Here is a 20,150-nt window from a genome sequence, read left to right as displayed (position 1 = left end):
TCACACCGTTTCATAAAGAGGCTGATAAAGATTCCTGCAATATTTACTCCACCAGTAAGCTTTCTCTCCATCTAAGGTAATATTTCACACTTTTGCATCATCATTTCAAGTATGAAGTCACTCTGCTCTGTCCTGACAGCATGAACTAAGTGAACCATGGGAATGTTAAAGAGGAACTTCCATCAATGTTATCTTGGCATTAGAAACCATTGCCTAAATTGGTTTAATTGGAATAGAGCTTCAGAAAGTTGGCAAATTGACTTGATTTAAAAGGTTTAGCACTGGAAGAGCAGAACTATGTACTATGTGTTCATTTTCCAGACATGTATTTGTAGAACAAAAAACTAAATCCTCAGCATTACAGGAATTTTAGATGCAGTTACTGTTAATTGGAATTTGAAGATGATTTTAAGCAAAATGAAAAGAAGCAAAGTCAGTTTGTAAATTAAATTCAAATGTGTTGCAATCTGGAAAAAGAATACAACTATTAGCAGATGTGCTAGCAAATTTAAGAGCTAGAAACTTCATTTGTAAATGAAGATGGACTTTTTTTTCCAAATGATCCATTAAAGACAGAGTGGAGTTACACATAAGGTATGATAACATGACAGGCTTGTTTCAAGTCATTTTCACTTCCCACCATTGGGAATATCAGAAATTCCTAAAGGAATCAGGTTGTCAACTCTTGATGTTAGAGCTTCAAACTACAAAAAGTAAATAAATTAAACTTGGAGACTACAGCAAGAAACACTGAGCTGATACTGGATGCAGGGGTGACATTCAGTGGCATTTTGTTCATTGTTCAGCAATCATAAACATGCCTTACATAAGGCTACTTGGTCTTTGATGTAGTCTCTGCAGGGACAGATGCGATTTAGTGAGTGCTCGGATCTGACACAGCTGTAGAGCAGAGAATCCGTCTGGAACAGGCAATGTTCCCTGGTGCTGTCGTAGGCTGGGAACACAAGGTGGTCGTCTGAAAACTCAGACGTCTGACAAGCTATATTGTGGCTGCAAAAAAAGACAAAAAGTACATTAAATAATGAGCAGCTCTCTTTGTAAAACACATTAGGTTTCAAAAACGAGTAAATTTGCTTATGAAATTGTAATGGACTTTGCTTGCACCATTATTCAGGGTTGCAGAATCACTGAAGCATTTATCCAAAATGAATTATGTAATTGATTCAGATTAATGAATTTCAGATTGTTATGATTTATTCTTAAATTGTTCTCACAATCTAAACATTTGCATATCCGATAAAAATTATAGCTAAGTTGGTGGTTGTTAGTGGGCATTTTTTATAAACTTTAGATTTAGAGGGCAAAACAAATGTTTATTTAAATAGCTCCATTTAAATACCTTAAATTGCTTTACAGAAAATTAGAAAGTTCAGTAAAAGGCAGAACACGTTAAATTTAGACATCACATACAAACAATAATATATATTGTAAGAAGAAATAAATATAGAACTAGTAAAAGGAATATAAAGTAACTTTTGGCTTTTATTGTAAAACTGCTGCAAGTCTTACTGTTCAGTCCTGATTTTAAGGCACCAACTGCATTCATATTTCTGGGTTTCAGGATTAAATTTTTTTTGGAGTTGCTGTTATTGGGAATATTCTGTGGAAATTCACTCCTGAAATGAATCTGCCTGCAGCTTACCTATGCTAACTACGCTGCAAACTTGGAGAATAAAACAATTTTAAAACATATTTTAAAGAAATGTGTAATTTGATACATAGTTTCTAATACTTTTTAAGAATCCTTTATTTTGTTTTATGTTGATGTTTGTCTCACTAGAAGTGTCATATTCATGTTTAACACAGCATGAAATCATACTCACCTGGCGAGATTGTTGGCATTGTTGAGGTATGGAAAGAATGCTGGTTCACAGATAAGCCCCGCCCTCCGACAGGCCTGTTTACACGAAGTTCCTCCCTCTGCTTTCACTACCTGGAGCGCGCTCAGAGGAGGCCAGCTCATAGCAGGTGAGCATAAATCCTGCAAACAAACAGGTTAGAGATCAGCTACCATAGATTAGCTACCAATGCGGACGATACACGGCTCTACATCACGATGTCACCTTATGACTCTGAGCCCATCCAAGCACTGATGCTTAGAACAGATACATGTGTGGATGCGCCAAAACTTTCTCCAGCTAAACAAAAACAAGGCTGAAGTTATTATTTTTGGACCTAAAGAGGAATTATCTAGAACTTCAGTTATTACAACAGATCAGATCAGGACCGAAACCTGGGAGTGGTGATGGACTCAGACCTGAACCTTCAGAGCCACATAAACACAGTCACAAAGTCGGCCTTCTATCACCTAAAGAATAGTTCCAGGGTTATGTCTCTGTAATATCTAAAAACTCATCCATATGTTTATCTTTAGTCACATTGATTGCTGCAAACTGTCTTCACAGGTCTGCCTTAAAAAAAAGATAAAAAATACAAAATCAGTTCAACAGCTGCAGCTGATCCAGAATGCTGCTGTTGGCTTTTTGACTGAAACCAGAAAGATAAAGCACATAGCACCAGTTTTAAAGTCCCCAAACTGGTCCCTGACTTTAAAATACTGTTGTTTAGAAATCACTGAATGGCTTGACATCATAATTCATTGAAAATCTGCTGTTAGTAAATCACCTTTGCAGACCTCTCTGGTCTTCTGGTTCTGCTCTGCATCCCCAGAAACAGAGCCAAATGAGGAGAAGCATCATTCAGCTTCTGTGCACCACAAATCTGGGACAAACTTCCAGAAAACTACAAAACAGCTGAAAAACTGAGTGCCTTCAAATCTAGACTAAAAACCCACCTGTTTTGAGTTGCTTTTGAAACATAATCAATGAAACATTAATCAACAATCTGATGTGTAACAATGGTATTTGAAAAAAATTAATGTTTCAGTTGTTGACTGTGTGTTCTGTGACTATGCATTTTTGTGTTTTTATTATGTAAAGCACTTTGAAATACCTTGTTGCTGAAATGTGCCATTCAAACAAACTTGAAACAAAGGGTGAAAAATCTGGTTTAATAAAAAATGTATAAGCTTTATATAGATATCATATGAAGGTCTATTGTCAAACCTGTTTCTCAATCAGGACATTAACCCTCTGGAGCATTCCTTCACAGGTAAACTCGTAGGGAAGGTAGGGTTTTATCTGGAAGACAATAGAAAATACTTTTAGTAAATGTTTTCAGTGAATTTTCCAGTGGTAAGATTTCCATTAAACTTACAGTGCGATTGAGTATAGCAGTGATAGCTCTCTCCACGTCTGTTTGGTTATCCATATCTACCATCCACACATAGGGCTCCCCTATTTCTTCAGCATATGGGTGCTGGGATGTGACCTTCACAATTCAGAAAACAGAAAATCAACAAGAACGATATTAATTTTTTATTATGTTAAATACCAAGTCTTCTGCAAAAACAGTGAAAGATTTTCTCAGTTTATCAGACTTCATTTGATATTTGTTAATTAGATGTGTGTTTAAAAGGTAAAACTTTTATAACAGAAATGAAAGCGACCCCAGACCTCTCTGATGGTGGGTTTTCCTTTGAAGAACTCTGTGTTCAGGCTGCTGTGTGGAGGTTTTAATCTCGGGTTCAGGAAAGCACAACCATTGGCCAAGGCTTCCAGAGGGGCAGGGCCTTCATATGGGAATGACAACCCAACAAAAACCTGCACAAGATTACAAAAACAAACCAGACATTAAAGATGAATGGGTTATGAAAACATAATGTACTAATAAAGGATATCCACAAGGTGTCAGCAAACACCAGCACAATAAATGCTGACATGAGGAGCATGTAAAACATTGCCTTGATGTAGTTTTTCAAACCAAAAACCTACAATCTTTTCAGATTACAAATAGTTTTTTGAACTTGTGTTTTGGTGCTACTTATTATGGTTATTCAGAAAAACATGGTGAAAAGTTTGCCAGTCCTTGATGCCAGCGCCACACAAGACAGACACAGCTCAAATATAGTTTTTTATAGTTTTTTTCCAATCTGTTTTTCTTTTACACAAACTTTATGATCCCTATTTAGCTCCATAGTTACCCTGATAGCATAGATCCTTCCTGCCCTCAGAATCACCGTCCATTACTCTTTCAAGACTCTTTGGATGATGTGAGATATTACACCTAATTTTCCTTTCAGTACTTTTGATTTGAACTGAATTTATTTACCAATTGCTAAAATTTTCCATATCTATACACATTTTTCTACCATTTTCATAAATCAAATTCACTTCCACATAGCTGTTAATTCTACCAGCTGATGCTAAGACAGCAAAGCATTTCTGTCACAGCTCAACAATGTTGGATGGCATTGTTGGGTTTGATGCTTCTCTCCTTTCATCAGGATGAGACCATGAACTGAAGTTCATGTTCTTGTCACCTTTTCCAATCAGTCCTTTTTTGTATCATGCAGCTACATCGATGTGGATCAAATGTTCTTTCTCTTCCAGTGCTAACCAAACCTTTATTGTGGATGTCTCAGAAAACGAATCCTCCTTTCATGGCTTCTATAGAAACCAAACGATCCAAATTGTGCTTTTAAAATGTTCAGAGCAACAATGAGCCTCATCAGAATAACAAAGCTATTTGCTAAAGCTTGGACAATTTGTGTGAGAAATATAAATAAAGGATAATTTTGCAGAAAGCACTGCTCAGAAAACAGTAGAAAAAAGTTTAGCTAAAACTAGCATTATGCTTGTTTGATAAATCTTAGGTAAGAACTACATAAAAGCAGTAAAACTGAGCAGGAATAAATATGAACAGGAGGCATTTAATCCCAATGGTAAGACGCACATGATCATGACTACCTCTTATAATCATCATGATTACCAACAGAAACTTACTTTGCTTTGTCTCAACAAGGTCTGCACTTCAGTTCCTTTGATAATACCATGATTTGTCACGTAGTTTGGAATCAGAATACTGTTGTCGACTGTCCCATGAATGTCCAAGTACTTGTGGATGACATCCAGATAAGACTTTTTACCCTAACAGCAAAGAAATGATCAGTAGTTTTCCCGGAAGATTTCGAAACAGCAAAAGCACAAACCTGATTGACCAAAAGAAAAGTTTTTAAACCCTTCCACCATTATTATTGAGTCAGATTCTGGGAATACCATCCAAAATGCGGCCCTCTTCCCATAAATGAGTGCCTGGTTTTTTCTCTGGGTGGGCTTCAGCTTCTCGTTCTCCTCCAGGCTCAGCTGATGTTGTACCACGAAGCCGAGGAATGTGTTGTCTGGTGTATGAGCTGCTCGGACAATGCAAGAAAACACACATCTTTATAAGAATATACCAGAAATGTGTACAACAGGAGGATGTAAGCCAAATGATCTGATATAGACTATAAGGAATGCAAGAAGACACATACGAAACATGGTGTAGAACTGCATGGGGGTCAGACTGAGGCCACCAAACGGACTTTTGAGGTTGAATTTCTTTGCCCAGCCTGCATGATTGAAGTCTGGTTCAGTGCCAAAGGAGTCCAGCACACGGATTATACACCTGCCGGACACACAGAGAGAGAAATCCCATTTTATTGTACGGCTGACATCCAGATAGGAAAGCATTTCAATGGAAAAACTTCATTCAAGCAGTTAAGAAAAAAAAAAAGAAAGAGAAAAGCTTTTAACACCAAACTGCTAAGTGTTTGCACTACATTTATCTCCACTTATGTGAACAAAATGACAACTTTAGTACAAAGACAACATTTAGTTCAACTCTTACCGTCCCTATTTAGGACATCATATTACTCTATAAAATAAAAAAGTCTGTTCTCAAATTACCTATTTAACAAATTGTCCCCCATAGAAGTAATTTGATTACATTAATAGTCCGTGCAATTCAATAAAGCTTTTGTGGTCAGTTTCTATGTGTTTTATATAATATTAATGACCAATTATTCTAAATCACTCTTTGCACTTTTATATATAAAGAAAAGTAACATTTCTCTTTTCATAGAAGATAAAGAAACAGGATTGTATTTCCCAATAATCACAAATAGCTCTATTTCCAATAATCAAACATCGCGTAAGAAAAGGGTTTTGTTACCAATCCAGTGTAACAAACTGCAGTGCATAGTGGTTGAGTCAGAAAATAGGAAATCAAGTTTATTTGAACAGAATCTATACAAGGACTGGATAAACTATAAGTATACATTTAGATTTCTAAGCAGATTAAACTGATATTAAGTTAGTTTTCAAAAGTGGAAATCATAAATCTTTCATTGTAATGACTACAAGGACTTTTAATTATGTTGTATTGACTTTGTATATAATCAATCAAAGGTGCAAACCTATAGAAGAGCAAACATCTTAAGGTTTATTAGGGCCAGTGTCAGAACATTTATGTGGCAGGTTTTACTTTCATTGAGAAATATTTTTCCATGCATTCATTGAAGCAGATAAAGGATGAGTGGAACTTTAAAGTTATCCTCCCTCAATAGTCGTATTTTCATGAAAGCTTAGCTGTGTGCACTCACTGGAAAAGGAACATCTGTTTCGCTTGTAAAATGTTGGAACGCAGGAAGAACATTTACATTGTGCATGCTTTATGCGCAGGCTAAACGTTTCCATTTGTAATATTACTGCTCCATTTTATGTTTTCTCAGTTACTCTTCTCTCTTGACTTTTCTCTGTAACTGCCATTTTCTTCTCGCTCTTTTGTCTCAGTACCTTTTTGTTACCAGATGTCTCATCATCTCTGGTATCTGCTGTCATGTCTGAGATTCTTACCTTACTCAGACTGCTGGCCGTTATTTTCCTCTCAAGGTTGAAAATGTACATATTCAGTCAGCCTAAGAATTTCGCCATCTAACACATCCAATAACCATTTCAAATGAAACTCTTCCACATAAAAACAATATCTTTATGTTCCAGCATATTCATTCAGTGACTCACCATTTCTTTTTAACTCTTTTGATCAAATCTTTTTTTTTTTACTTTCCATAAATCTAGTGAATGCCTTGGACAAAATCACACTTTAATCGTTTCAAAAGTTCGAAATAATCAGAACTTGAACATTTTGTTTTTGCTCCAGCTTGTTGCTTGTGTAATGACAGTTACTTACATTACTGGTAGCATACTATTTGAAGTTTGCTCAATTTGGTAGATATAAGCAACTGTTTTCCACAAGAGACAAGCTCCATAGTTGCAATATATCTTGAATAAATTACAAATAGTGTTGCATATTGGCCTGAGAGGCTTTTCCATCAAATATACCAAGTCTGCATTATGTAGCATAATGTAATGCTGCGCTACATCTGAGCCCACAGCACCAGGTCTCTGGTCCCCATCTGAACCAAATGTCAATCTACACCAAGCCCATGATGTGGAAAAAAAAAAATCAATCTGAATCATGAAGATTGACACATTTAAAGTGGAATACCACTTAATTTTATAATTTGTTCACAGCATAAGTGTAACTTTACACTGATATCACTGTATGTAGTTCTAAAGTACCTTTTCTTTTGAGGGCAAGTGGTACGCAAATTTAACAAACAGGATTTGTAGTTGTTCAGTTTTGAATTTGAGTTATCAAGAAATCTGATCTTTGAAAGTAAAGTTTGAGAACCGCTCCTCTGCACATCCCAGGAAATATAAACTCAGTGTATGCCTCAGAGACGCTGCTATGCTATGACTTAGTATTTATACTTTTAAGAGTTATGTTACTAATACATTTACATTAATTACTTATTCAGTGAGTTAATGATAGACATTAATCATTACTAATCTTTTACTTCCAATTTGTGTTAACACTTGATTTGGTCCAGACCGCAGTTAATTGTAAAACCTCCTGCACTTAAAAAGATGGTCACAATTGCCGATTAATTAATCAAGTATGTTTGTTTGTTCAGGCTGGGCCTCACTGGGGTTGCTAGGTGACAGGCTGGGCCTCACTGGGGTTGCTAGGTGACAGGCTGGGCCTCACTGGGGTTGCTAGGTGACAGGCTGGGCCTCACTGGGGTTGCTAGGTGAGAGGCAGTTCCTGCTGATTTGTGACATCACATTAAAAAGTTTCTGAAACGGCTCATTTTCTAGACTCCAAAAAACTTTAACTTACTGCCGAAAACTGACTGGGTGCTTTTTTTTTTAGACGCTCTGGTTGTTTTTAGAAACAGTTGAGACAAATGGAAGTACAAAAATGTGCAAAAATGTTAATTTTGCACAATACTCCCCTTTAAATCCAATCGAAGAAGTAAGAGAGTGCTTAGTTTTTCTAAGAAAGTTTTTATACATGTAATGATTTGTAAACATATTTCAATGCCCATGAAGTTACTCACTTGTATTTGATCCATGACGTCTTAAGTACTTTCTGGATTTGTCTAAGACCAATTATATCTGTATAAATCACATCTGGCTTCACTAGTGAATGTCGAGAGGGACATCCGCCAGTCTGAATCCCGAAAAACCTAAAGAGAGACAGAGACACAAAGAAGCAAGAGGGAAAATATGATAATTATAGCATCAGGCTTTGGCATCACAGAAAAGGACACGATTTGCATTTGATGTCATGCAACACAACTGGGTTTTAACTGCCACATTTATCTGCTTCCTTTTTTTTTCCTGTGAAAGAAGCACAAAAGGCCTGCAGATGAATACTCACCTGTTGAGGCTTGGAAGGGAGGTCGACAGGTGAAGATGGTGACCCAAAACATGAAGTGAGGAAATAAGGTCACTCCACTGAACCAGCTCCCCGAGGGGGCCGCCGCTGAAAGCACTCCCAACTATTTTGAGATCCGCTTCTTTCGTAAGCACACCAGGATGCACAAGTATCTGAGGGAGTTGGGGGAGGAAACAGATTAATGGATAAGAGACGACTTTGAATGCTTTCTTAACTGTCAATATCTCCCTGGCGTCTGCTTCGACTTTTCAGTCAGAATCAAAAAGCTTCCCAGACGTTTAAGGATAAAGCGATGACTCATTTCAGACAGTCACAACATCTGTCCTTCCACTTTCATTCTACTGTGTGAGGTCTGCTGGGAGAAACGCCGAAGTCTGCAAATACATGAGCTTATGTCCCGTCTTTGCCATTAGTGGAATGAAAAGCTTCTCTAAACGAAGGATGAAAGCATCTTTAGAAAACAACCTGAAAATGCTAAATTAACAATAAAACACTTTTAACTACACAAACGTAGAACTCACAATGGTACAAACAATAAAAATAAATAAATTGAGTGAAAAGAAAATTTTATTTCATTATGAAAGACAGCTGGAAAGAAATGAATGAAAGGTGAAGTCTCTAGATTGGTGTTATTTCATTACAGAAAAACCCTGTAATAAAATATTACAGTGCTGCTTTAGGAAGACAACAATGTACAACCTCAGAGGAAACAATATGGGAGCTGATTATACACAACTGAGAGATTTATTAAAACACAAAATCAAAGCAAAACTATTTAATGTAACAGGAAAGAACACTGGCTTTTTATCGAATTCGAGAGCTTAATCTTAATGATAAAACAAATACCATCTGAAGTCTATAGTGAGAAAACATAGGAAACTCAACCAAAACTCATTCATAGCTTATAGTTAAGCCTGAACATATTTAGAAAATATTCAACATTTTTCATTTTGTTACTGTTAGAAAAAAAAGATGTAAGCCACTTATTGCAGCATTACGTTACAATTTGATTTGATTCTGTTTGTATTCACGGTTAAAATGCTGCACATTTAAACATGTTTGCTTTGTTGAAAAATAATTTTACTATCATTACTTCATCTAACTGATCCACTGCAGTTAAAAGCGAAATAGTAAAGACTAAAAGTCTGTGACATTTACAACCCAAAGAGCCACTTTTACCACCACAAGTCAAATGCCAGATGGTTAAAACTTGGGCCTTCCAACAATAAATTGACCCAACAATTATAAACGCTGGATAAATACGCTTGACATTAAGATTAGAAAAAAAAGTTAGAGAATGTTTTATGAATACAGATATTTAACAATTTAAGATTTGTGAACTTCCAATAACTTTTTACCTGTTTGGCTCTCCGGTCTCCCAGGTTGTATTTGGCCGAGAGAGAACGTCCCGCCTCCAACCAAATCTCCTCCATACTTTTAATTCTCTGTTGGATCCACCTAAATTCAGTCTTGTCGTGCAAAAACTGGTGCAGCCCCTCAAAATGTCCTCGTACCACTGCGTCCTCTAAAACCGGCTGAGGAGAATCAACAGAGCAGATCAGTCCCTCACTAAGTCACATTCATTCTTCTCCAACATTCCTAATGTTGGAGAAGAATGAATGTGACTGGTAGAAATTATTTTCTACCACTGAGAAAATAATTTCCCTTTCAACGCTTTATTTCTGCCCAAAATTTGTGACTTTTTGGCAGCTTCTTAGACCACACAGATTATTTTTCTCAGTAAAAATCTTTGACTTTTACCTGTTCTGTTTCTTCGATGACTGGAGGCCCAACTCGGCCTGGAAGAACAGGGCACCAGGACTCTGCCTTAACAGGACACAAAACGAAACACGGCATTACTTTTAACCGCTCCTGCCTAAAGAGATACATGTATTTGATGCAAACAAGCTTTTTTTTGTTCCATATCAGGACTTGCAGGGATATAAATTCAATGATGATAAAATCTAATCTTGTCAAAACTGATTCGTGTTAGTGCATGTTTAAAAGCACGTAGGTACCTCGCTGAGATAGATGAGGAAGGAGCACAGCGACCCATTCACACCATAACTGCTGTAGCAAGGATCCGTTTTCCACATGTCCTTCATCCACTGTCACCAGAAAAACAACAACAAAAACGTCACCTTCTGGTTAGTGAGTTGTAGACTCTAAAGTACTAAAACACTGAGAAAATTTCCCTCAGTTTTGCTGTAAACTGAAATTATTTGACATTGACTACAAAAAGAAGTATCTTTACAGAGTAGTCCTAAAGTTGAAGTGCTCATCTATATGGTAGTTTGATGTCAAAGTTTAATGTGTAAGTGAACAAAAAGGAATGATAAATAAACAGGATTAACCATATTCTCACACTTTTTGCTTCATGGTTCACAATCATTATGTAAAACACATAATTACAGGCCTTTATTACCTTAATTCTCCCTTTACACTCCGGAAATCCATCCAATGGTGGCAGCGGGCAATTTTTATCTTCTAGGATTTCATCCTCTAAGGAAGACAACCAGCAGTGTTTTCATTAATAAATATTTCCCGACTTTTCATGTAGTTTGTTAGAAATTGGTGGTGAAAATAAAACATATTTACCCATTTATGTATTCATAAAGGATTTTGCCTATGGTAATTAAATAAATTAGAATATTATCAGCAGAATATTATCATGTTGTCTGGTTATTTGTATGTCCGGCCATTTGTGAATGAGCATTACTTGCATTTCAGTTCTTTACTGAACTCATTATTTATCATAGTAAATCCCAGCCTGATGCTCAATTAAAAATATTGTTAATCCAATTTTCTGCACGGTTGTAGCAATCTGAAAAATATTGCTTTACTAACCCTGAAAGCAAGTCTCCATTGTACGTTTTTCTTACTTGAAATCTAAATTAATAGCCATCCTGTTTAAACTTTTCACCTGTTTAGATTTTTTTAAATGCATTCTTTTCCTGCTTAGCTGTGTTGAATCAAATCTTAAAAATGTTTAGCTTTAAGTTAAATCTTACCAGATTCCACTTTCTCCTTTTTCTCTTCCTTCTGCAGCTGCAACTGTAGAAGCTCCTCCAAGCGAGTCACTTCTTGCCACAGTTGGACTTTGTCAGCACGCAGCTCCTTTATCATCTCATCCTTCATCTGACCTTTCACTTTCTCTGCCTCCATTTTCTCCTGAAGAGCTTTTATGTCCTCCTTGTAGCCTTTAAAACGTGGCGATGGTGAGACTGGAGGAGAGAGGGTCATCTTTCTGCTTTAAACGTGTTGAAAAGGCGTTGGCATTTCTAAATGGCTCTTCAAGCAAAAGTCACGCATGAAGAGCTTTTCCTACATTTACTGCCTATTAAGGTAGGAAATGTTTCCCTGGCTATGTGAAGAGAGATCATTTTAATGATTCAGTCAAAACTGAACCAAGAGAGCTTGCATTTAGAGAATTAAAACAGTCTGTCTACTTGTGTATCATATTTTAATTATTTTAAAGGGGCAGTAATAAGTTTTATTTTTTTTATTTCATTTAATAGCTCAATCAACTACCTTCTGTTGTTATAAAAGGGCCATTTATATCACACGCGACTGATAGTAATCATTGTATTATTTGGTATGAGAAATGCTTTTTATTACATTTTATTCTTGAAAATGAAATCTTAATTCAGTAGCTGAACAAAGAAGAAAATCCTTCTGAAACTGACCAGGCACTGAAAACGGCTCAATTGGAAATGGACACAAAAAGCTAAAGCTCAAAGACATTAGCGGTAGGGCCTGGGTCTGTTCAGTGCAACGTTTTATGATCTGGTTTATTCAGGAGAACGTTTCCACTGCCAGTGGGACTCTCACTGCAGGCAACAGAAGCCTTCAGAAAAATCCAATTATTTTTCCAAGTAAAACATTTTCAGAAAGTTTTTCTGTTTAGACACGAAACATGAAGGAACGAGAGATGACTCAAACATTTTGAACAGCTCTAAGAGAATCATTTCTTCCCGCTGATGATTTACTCTCCTTAAAACACGGTGTCAACTGAAGCCCAATTAATTGAGTGAAATATATTTTTTTTTTAGAAATTAGCTACTGAACATTGAAATGCACTGGATGAGTTTTCTGCCAATAGCAAACCAACGTCACATGAGTTTGACTTGTTTATGCAAAGCATTCAGACGAAATCCATCACCATTAACACAAAAAGACAGATGGCAAAGCAATAATTGATGTCCACTGGCTGCTTGTCGCACCCAGAGTTTGTGAGCCAGAATATTGAATTAATTTTAGGCAACAGATGCATAGTTTTACGTTTCACATAAAACTTGTTTTTTAAATTGTTTTACCATTATTATCCGTTTCGACAAGGTTCAGCAGATCATCCACAAACTGGACACCAATCTTCATCACATCTAGAATTGAAAAGATTAAAAAGACAGAAAAAAAGATTATAAGGAAAAAGTAAAGTAAAAAAAAATCTTTCCATTTTATAAGTGTCACATAAAAACAAAATGATGTTCAACTGCAAAGTTTACATCAAGTAAATAAATGACCTAAAATATCTTATATGCAAACAACTGTTCTCAGAAACTAACCAGAATAATGTTATGTTACACAGGCAGGGTTACAGTTTGATGAATAAAAAAAAATATCTGGTTTTTTTTTCACCCTTGTTCCTTCTTGTGATTCTTTGCTTCCAAGGGCCAGACTGCAGGTGAATGGGCCACTCTTAATGCAAATTGATCCACTTCACAAAAAGCACTCAAATATGCTTAATCAGTCTCCATTCATATGGCTTCCTCTGGAGAACTGGGATAATGTCAAAGTAATGCAAGTAAGTGCTGAGTGCCTGGAAACTGCTCAGGGTTAATGTGTTTCCCGCCTGCTCTCGGCTCAGCAGTTGCCAAGAGAGAAAGTCTTTTATTTGTTTCGATTATTTTTCTTCCACGAGGAAGAGAATCTGGTGTCGACACCACTGGTTAACACCCTTACTTCTGCTTCTTTTTTTTACAGCCTGACCCTTCTCATTATCTCACTGCTCTTTTCTCACCTTGGGCATTGCTTGTTTCCAGCCACACCTTCCTGTTCTCCCTCAGTCTGTTGTCACCAGTCACACCGATGATTCTCTGGTCAACTTTAGTCTGAAAGACACACAAGCAATTGAATTTTAGCTAATAGGAATTCAAAGTTTAAAGACTGAGTTTGAAATCTGCCCTGAAATATTTACATATGTGTTCTTTGAAATTAATTTGATTATTTTCAGCTTACTGATAACAATTGCGCAACGTTGTACATAAGAATATTACATCAGACAAATAAAAACATTTCATACAGAAATATGGACTTAAGGAAAAGTTTGTTTAATTCCTGCTTAAAGTAACTTCATGGATTGTTTTCAGTTTTTTGCTTGAGAAAAAAAATAAATAAAAAAAACATCAAAAACAATTTTTATTCTTCCAATGTCCATTTTCTCTTCAATAAATTTAGCTCTGAACTGTGATGGATTTTAAGACCCCAAAAGACAAAGTAAGGAGAAAATGGGAAAAGATACATACCAGAATGAAATAAGGCAGGCCCAGACACCACAGCACACCACAAATGGCCAGCAGCACACACACAGGCTTTTTCAGGATTGGTTTCAGCGCTCTCATGATTAACAGGAGCTGCAGGTTAGATTGGATGTGAGTTAGTAGAAAATACAGCAGATTAAATGTCATGTTTTTTTAGAAATATAATTGTTCTGTTCAGCAGTGGGTTGTAAGACATAAACAGGAGTAAAATGAGAAAAATCAGAAAAACAGACATTTTATATCAAATGATGTGCCTCTTAAAATCCTGACTATGTAAATGAGACTTATCTGTATAAATAAGGGGGAAATTAAAAATAAAAGTGCATTTCCTTTATATTTTGTGTGAATCTTTCTCACAAAATATTTCACAGTGTGAATGCATATTATGAAAAGAAAAAATGTTTTGTTTTTTTATAGAGATGGATTGATTTAAGGACACATTTACTGAATTTCAATTAAAGAGACTGTTTTTAACATTTTATTTTCTAAAACTTTTGCCACGAAATGTATTGAGGTAATAATTTCAATCAAAACCTATACCAGACCAAGAGCTTTAAGTCTTGCAACTTCAAACAGTGCAATATCATGACAAAGAAAACTAATCCTGAAGGAATTATTTTTATTTTTTATTTTTAATTCTGGTGATAGATTTGCACATCATTCTTGAAGTTATGTACAGTCCTCTTAAGTTATTGCAGCTCTTTTTAAGCACATTTTATAGTGTATGACAACTATCATATGATCCAAAGTGAATATAACTAATGTAAAAGGACAAACATGTGACAATGGAGCAGAAGAGATCAGACTTTTTCAGATACTTTTACCTGCCAACCGATTTTAAGTCCCATTATACAACAGGTTTTACTCCTTGTATCAGTTTGTATCATTCCGGAATGATTTTCTTATTTACAATATAATGTGCAGTACATAATCTACCTTTAAAGTTCTGTAAATCGATATGAATTAATAAATCATGAGGTGTTTATATTGTTAATTTGTTTTTCTTGTTCCTGCTAGTAACAGAAGCAGGACTTATCTTTTGAGTTTTGGTCCAACAAAACAGTATTAGATTTACCAGAATATGAGAAGAACTTTGAAAAATAACCAAATAGTCTCTTAGTTCACATTATATTTAAAGTAAAGATAAAGTGATTCTATATGTTACTAACAGCTACAATGTTCTGAATAATTCACAATTCAAAGAAGAAAGTAAGCTGAATGTCTAGCTGAAGGCAGATGATTTCTTGGTGCCGTTTTTGATGATTTAACACAGAGTATGTCCTCAGGGCTTTGCCTCCTGCGTGTTTTAGGTGTTTCCTTGCAGTCGCACCTGTAATGAATGTGTGACTTTTGGCTTACTGAGAGATAATGTAATCATTTAAATCAGTTGTGTGTCAATTACCTAACAGTTCTTTCAGCTGCTAAAAAGGAAAAACATTGAAGGTTTGTTAAAATCTAGAAAATTTTAAACTCTCATAAATTAATGGACTCAAATTCCAAAGCTAAATAGTGTTTAAAAAATATTTTAATCTCCTTAAGTAACTTTGACAAAGTACTTTTTGAAAATGTTGCTAACATTCCTTTTGTAAGGAAAAATGCAAATGTTTCTCCTGTATTGCTTGCCTATCTTTTATTTTATTTTATTCTAAATGGGAGCATGGTTTGAGAAAATGAGGCCAAAGCACAAGATCAACCAACGGACAGCTGCAGCTCTTTAAGATTTAAGGTTAAGATGTGTGTTAATCAGGTCTTCCACAGCTGTGTGCTGTCAGGCTGATGAGCTAATGTTTGGATGGCGGTGGAGAAGATAATGAAGTAACACAGCTTGATTAAAATGCTGTTGAAATTAGTGACTTAAACAAGCTCTCTATGTGATAGCTTCTTCTTATTGTTAGCAGAGCTAAATTTGCTTAATAGTTAAATCCCTGTATGAGAGACTGATCCTGTAAATGGTCCAACCAAAACAGCTGTCTGGATATTCAAACATGAAGAACACTACTTTATATCCATCTTTGCAATGGTTTAATATGAGCATTTTAATTCATTGAAAGTGTGATTCTCTGCTGGACATACATTCACAATGAGAAAAAACTTAAAACACTTACATTCAGAAGTTTAATTGGTCCTTCAAGCTCAACAGAAATGAAGCTTTGTGCCTGTCTTAAAGTTTCTTCATGATCCAGTTTCCCTTAAAAGTACAGAGCAGTGCTCAGGCAGGATTCACAGGTGAAAATCTTCTTTGCCGGTGGCAGACCAGAAACGACACTGTCATGCTTAGGCTTCCCCACAGAACCAGTTTATGTTCACAAAACCAGTTTGTCTTCAAAGCAGAAGGCGGGTTTAACAATAAACCTGCTCCTTCAGATTTTAGTGGGTAATTTTCTTTACATTTGTTTTCAAGTTCAGTTTTACTTTTTCACACTTTCTTTACCTATATAAGTGTAGTGGGTTGAGAAAATACACCCCCTTTTAGAGTTTTTTTTTCTTATTTTTTTCTTATATATGTGGATGTTGTTTCCTCACAAAACCAGTTTATCTTTACAAAACCAGTTTATCTTCACAAAACCAGTTTGTATTCATAGTGAAAGTCTGGTCTAAAAATAGACCTGCTTCTTCAGACTTTAGTGACTGATTTTTTTGTGTTTGTTTTCAGATTCACTTTTACTATTTCACACTCCTCTATAAGTGTATGGGTTGATAAATACCTAAAGAAAATAACACCCTTATTTTTGAATTAGTCTTAACTTCTGTCTTTTTTATTTTTATTTTTTCCTCATATAATGGATATATATTTTTGTGTACATACAACATCTTACCAGTAGGGGCACTGGGTTGGCTCTTTTGTCTGTATGTCACGTGATGCTGGCTCAGATTCCTCTAGATCTGGTACCGGTAACAAGCCTAATGTTATAAAGAAACTGTCAAAAATCCTTTGACCTTTCGAAATGCATTGATTGAATTACAGAGGATGTGCTACACATATTATGGAGATGTTTAGTTTTTCCAGTGCCAAAAGTTACTGTTTGAAAAATGAACTTATTAGTTAGGGGCATGCCATAGCAATGCATAAGGAGAGCACTGCTCTCCTTATGCATTACATGGCAGGCACCTATTGTTCTACACCCAATAGAATGTCTCTTTATTATTATTATTATAAATATAATTTATTATTCTTCCGTTACCGTTAATGCGGCACGTACCGCTGCGTGCCCACCCACAAAAGTGGTATCAAAACGTGCGGCTCAATCCCGGGAGTGAGCTATTATTTTTATTGGGGATCGGAGTTACGACGGCGACGTAAAAAGCGAAAAACGAGCGAAATTTCCAACTGCCGAAACACTAGAGTGTAACTGACACCAACTGCCGCTTTTTTAGAGTGAGAAACAGAGTGGAATTTTGACCCAAAAATAATTTTGAAATCGCTCTCATGGCCGCAAAACTTGTGCTATTTGTATGAAAGTTGGTCAGGAAATAGCACCGCATGTCTGCTCCGGTAAAATGTTTTCGAAATTTCTCTAGGGCTTACGGTTTTCTGTCCAGGTGCTTCAGAGCAAAGTGATGGGACATGACCAACTTTATGCGAAGCAAGGCAGTACATTTACATCAGTCTTTCTTAAAATAAGCATTTTACCCATTTTTGCTTTGGTCTCTGGTTAGTATATGTACCTCAGTCTTTCTTAAAATTAGCATTTTAAGCTCAGACCCTGTTCCTCCTTCTACTGTAGACAACTCCTGCAGGTAAAGAACAATACTACTGATGCATTTTTGAAATAATAACTTTGTATTTGGAGAAAATTAAAATTGATCATAAAAAAAATAAAATTAAATCTTTTTTTTAACAAAAAAATATTTTTGTACCATTTTTTATGCGTCAAGAAAATGTAAAAAAAATTGAAAAAAATCCTGACACAAATGATAATAATTCATTAATGCATAATCATAATTCATGGATTAAAGGGTTAAAGTAAGCAGTTTACCTATTTTTTTTGTCTCAGGTTTGTAGACTGCCTTGCTCAGTCTTTTTTGAAAATAAGCATTTTAACTATTGTTGTTGCCTTTTTAACATTTGTTGTTTTGCAAAGCTGACCGGTCAACAGAAGAGTATGTCATACTCGCTGGAAAATGTCAATCTCTGATTGGCTGACACGTAACATCTTGTTTCTACGCCTGTGACATTAGGTGCTAAATCTGCCAGCCAGCTGTGTTGACAGTCTCAAAAAAGCTATTTTGTTGCATTTTTTTAATTGTTGTTTTGCTGAGCTGACTGGTCAGCTGTAGGACACGTCATACACGCTGGAAAATGCCAATCTCTGATTGGCTGACATGAATTCCCAAGCCGCTGAAGCTTCTGGAACTTTCTGGCACTCTCTGCTTCCGAGTCTGCTACGGTCAAGGTAAGACGTGTTTGTGTTTTCTCCATAAAATATAGTATTTTAATTTTTAATTTGATTAGAATATTATTGTAAATGCTTACAGTTGTTAGATTTAATGTGTTGTTTGAGACAGTTGGTCGATTTTAAAAGTTTAATTGCTGTGGAATATTTCGTTGTGGCTCTGATTCCGTACTTGCTAGCTTGATGGAACAGGATTTTTCTGGATTTATACGGGAAGCTAAATGTTTGTACGCCCTCAAGACGCTAAAGCATAAATTGCTGTGGTGTTTTTAATTATCATGTAATTTCTTTCGTATATTTATATGTGATATATAGTCATATGCCGGCATTATGTGAGATATTTTTCCACCTGGGAGGGTGCGGTTTTTATTTTGCTTGTGTTAGAAGTACAGCAGTGGGCAGATCCCAATGACTTCATACTACTGCGAGTCCACACCGATCGATTTGAGTGTTAAGGGCGTCTGGTTTATAGTTGAAGCTTATGTAGCTACGTTTCGCGAAGATGGTGGTTCGCAGTTGAAGCCTTTCAGGTGTTTTTGGGTGCGTTCACCCTGCAGCCTGAAGTGATCCAATTCTGACTTTTTTGGTAATTCCGATTTTTATTTTGTTTTTTGCCCGGGCCGTTCACACTACCAGTAAATGCGACCTGTATGTGTTCTGCAGAGTGAACGTTCAAACGACCTGAAAGTGTCCCGCATGTGCAGTAGAGGGCGCAATAGCGTCCGCGTTCTCTGTGTTCCGCCAACCGCAATAAAAAGAAGAAGAGCTCAGTGTTTGCGGAAGTAAACATGGTTGCTAATGGTGGAGCATAGCTTACGCATTTGATGTTGTCCGACCGGAGCAGCATATTAACAGCTTAATCCTCATTGTAGTCCTCATTTATTCATACAGTAAAAGACTTGATTCATTTGGTTATAATTTTTTTTTTCAATTTACATATTTAAAACCAGTTAGATTTATTTAATCTCTGCTTTTCGTTATATTTTGAACCATGTTGTAAAATGTATTGATGTTTGCAACAGTTGTGAAAAGTATCTCGGTCCTGCTTACAAGCCTCAGAACATCTAAAAAGTTTTTAAAAATTATTTAAAAAATGTATTTTTACACCTCTTTTTTAATGGCCATTTATTTTGCTTTTCATTACAGCTTTTCACTTGTGAGAGATGAGATTTGGAAGTTTTCCACTGCTGCTTGCTGAGATCCTAACCTCTGCATCACCACACCATCAGCTTTATATAGCTGGACTGTTACACGCTGGATTAATGTGGCCATTAATCCAATGTGTAACAATAATGAAGCCTACTGAAAATTTCAAAATAAAAGCCTTGACATTTTTCACATCAGGTATTTCCTCTTTTGTGCTTTATGTGACTGGTTTAAACAAACTACTGTTACGCATTGAATTGGTGTGGTATTTAAAAAGAAGCTAACTGAAAGTTTCAAAATAAAAGTGCATATTCCCCTCAGGTTAATAATAATATTACACTTTATGTTATTTATTCTCAGCATAGTGAACAGTTCATTAACATTAGCATTTCACAGTTTTTGACTAGTGCACTATCACTTTTACCTA

At 35.9% G+C, this 20,150-nt stretch overlaps 1 protein-coding gene and 1 long non-coding RNA gene across 7 annotated transcripts; one reads left to right on the top strand and one right to left on the bottom strand.

Annotated features, from left to right (window-relative positions):
- Positions 1 to 766: 766 nt before the first annotated feature.
- On the bottom strand, positions 767 to 18,247 carry LOC103460330 (alpha-1,6-mannosylglycoprotein 6-beta-N-acetylglucosaminyltransferase A-like). 6 transcript variants are annotated; one of them, XM_081604569.1, is made up of 22 exons: positions 18,161 to 18,185; positions 17,850 to 17,915; positions 16,990 to 17,084; positions 16,289 to 16,371; positions 14,169 to 14,276; positions 13,664 to 13,754; positions 12,960 to 13,025; positions 11,655 to 11,867; positions 11,069 to 11,145; positions 10,662 to 10,751; positions 10,405 to 10,470; positions 10,002 to 10,178; positions 8,626 to 8,795; positions 8,303 to 8,431; positions 5,393 to 5,526; positions 5,139 to 5,272; positions 4,866 to 5,009; positions 3,537 to 3,683; positions 3,238 to 3,351; positions 3,087 to 3,161; positions 1,845 to 2,002; positions 767 to 1,011 (listed from the first exon to the last, which is right to left on the bottom strand). In XM_081604569.1, the coding sequence occupies exons 5-22, from the start codon at positions 14,262 to 14,264 to the stop codon at positions 810 to 812; spliced, it is 2,283 nt and encodes a 760-aa protein (XP_081460695.1). In that variant the 5' UTR covers positions 14,265 to 14,276; positions 16,289 to 16,371; positions 16,990 to 17,084; positions 17,850 to 17,915; positions 18,161 to 18,185; the 3' UTR covers positions 767 to 809. The 6 variants fall into 6 exon arrangements, with proteins under 6 accessions (XP_081460695.1, XP_081460693.1, XP_081460692.1 ...); XM_081604567.1 differs by having other exon boundaries at positions 16,289 to 16,417; positions 17,000 to 17,084; XM_081604566.1 differs by having other exon boundaries at positions 17,000 to 17,084.
- On the top strand, positions 17,911 to 19,920 carry LOC145550853 (uncharacterized). The gene is made up of 2 exons (XR_014086636.1): positions 17,911 to 18,577; positions 19,724 to 19,920. It is a non-coding gene; the product is annotated as an uncharacterized LOC145550853 (long non-coding RNA).
- Positions 19,921 to 20,150: the final 230 nt, after the last annotated feature.

Source organism: Poecilia reticulata, chromosome 2 (assembly GCF_904066995.2).
Source record: "Poecilia reticulata chromosome 2, P_reticulata-male-v2, whole genome shotgun sequence".
NCBI lineage: Eukaryota > Metazoa > Chordata > Actinopteri > Cyprinodontiformes > Poeciliidae > Poecilia > Poecilia reticulata.
The sequence above is the reverse complement of the archived record's forward strand: the minus strand, read 5'-3'. Positions and strand labels throughout refer to the sequence as shown.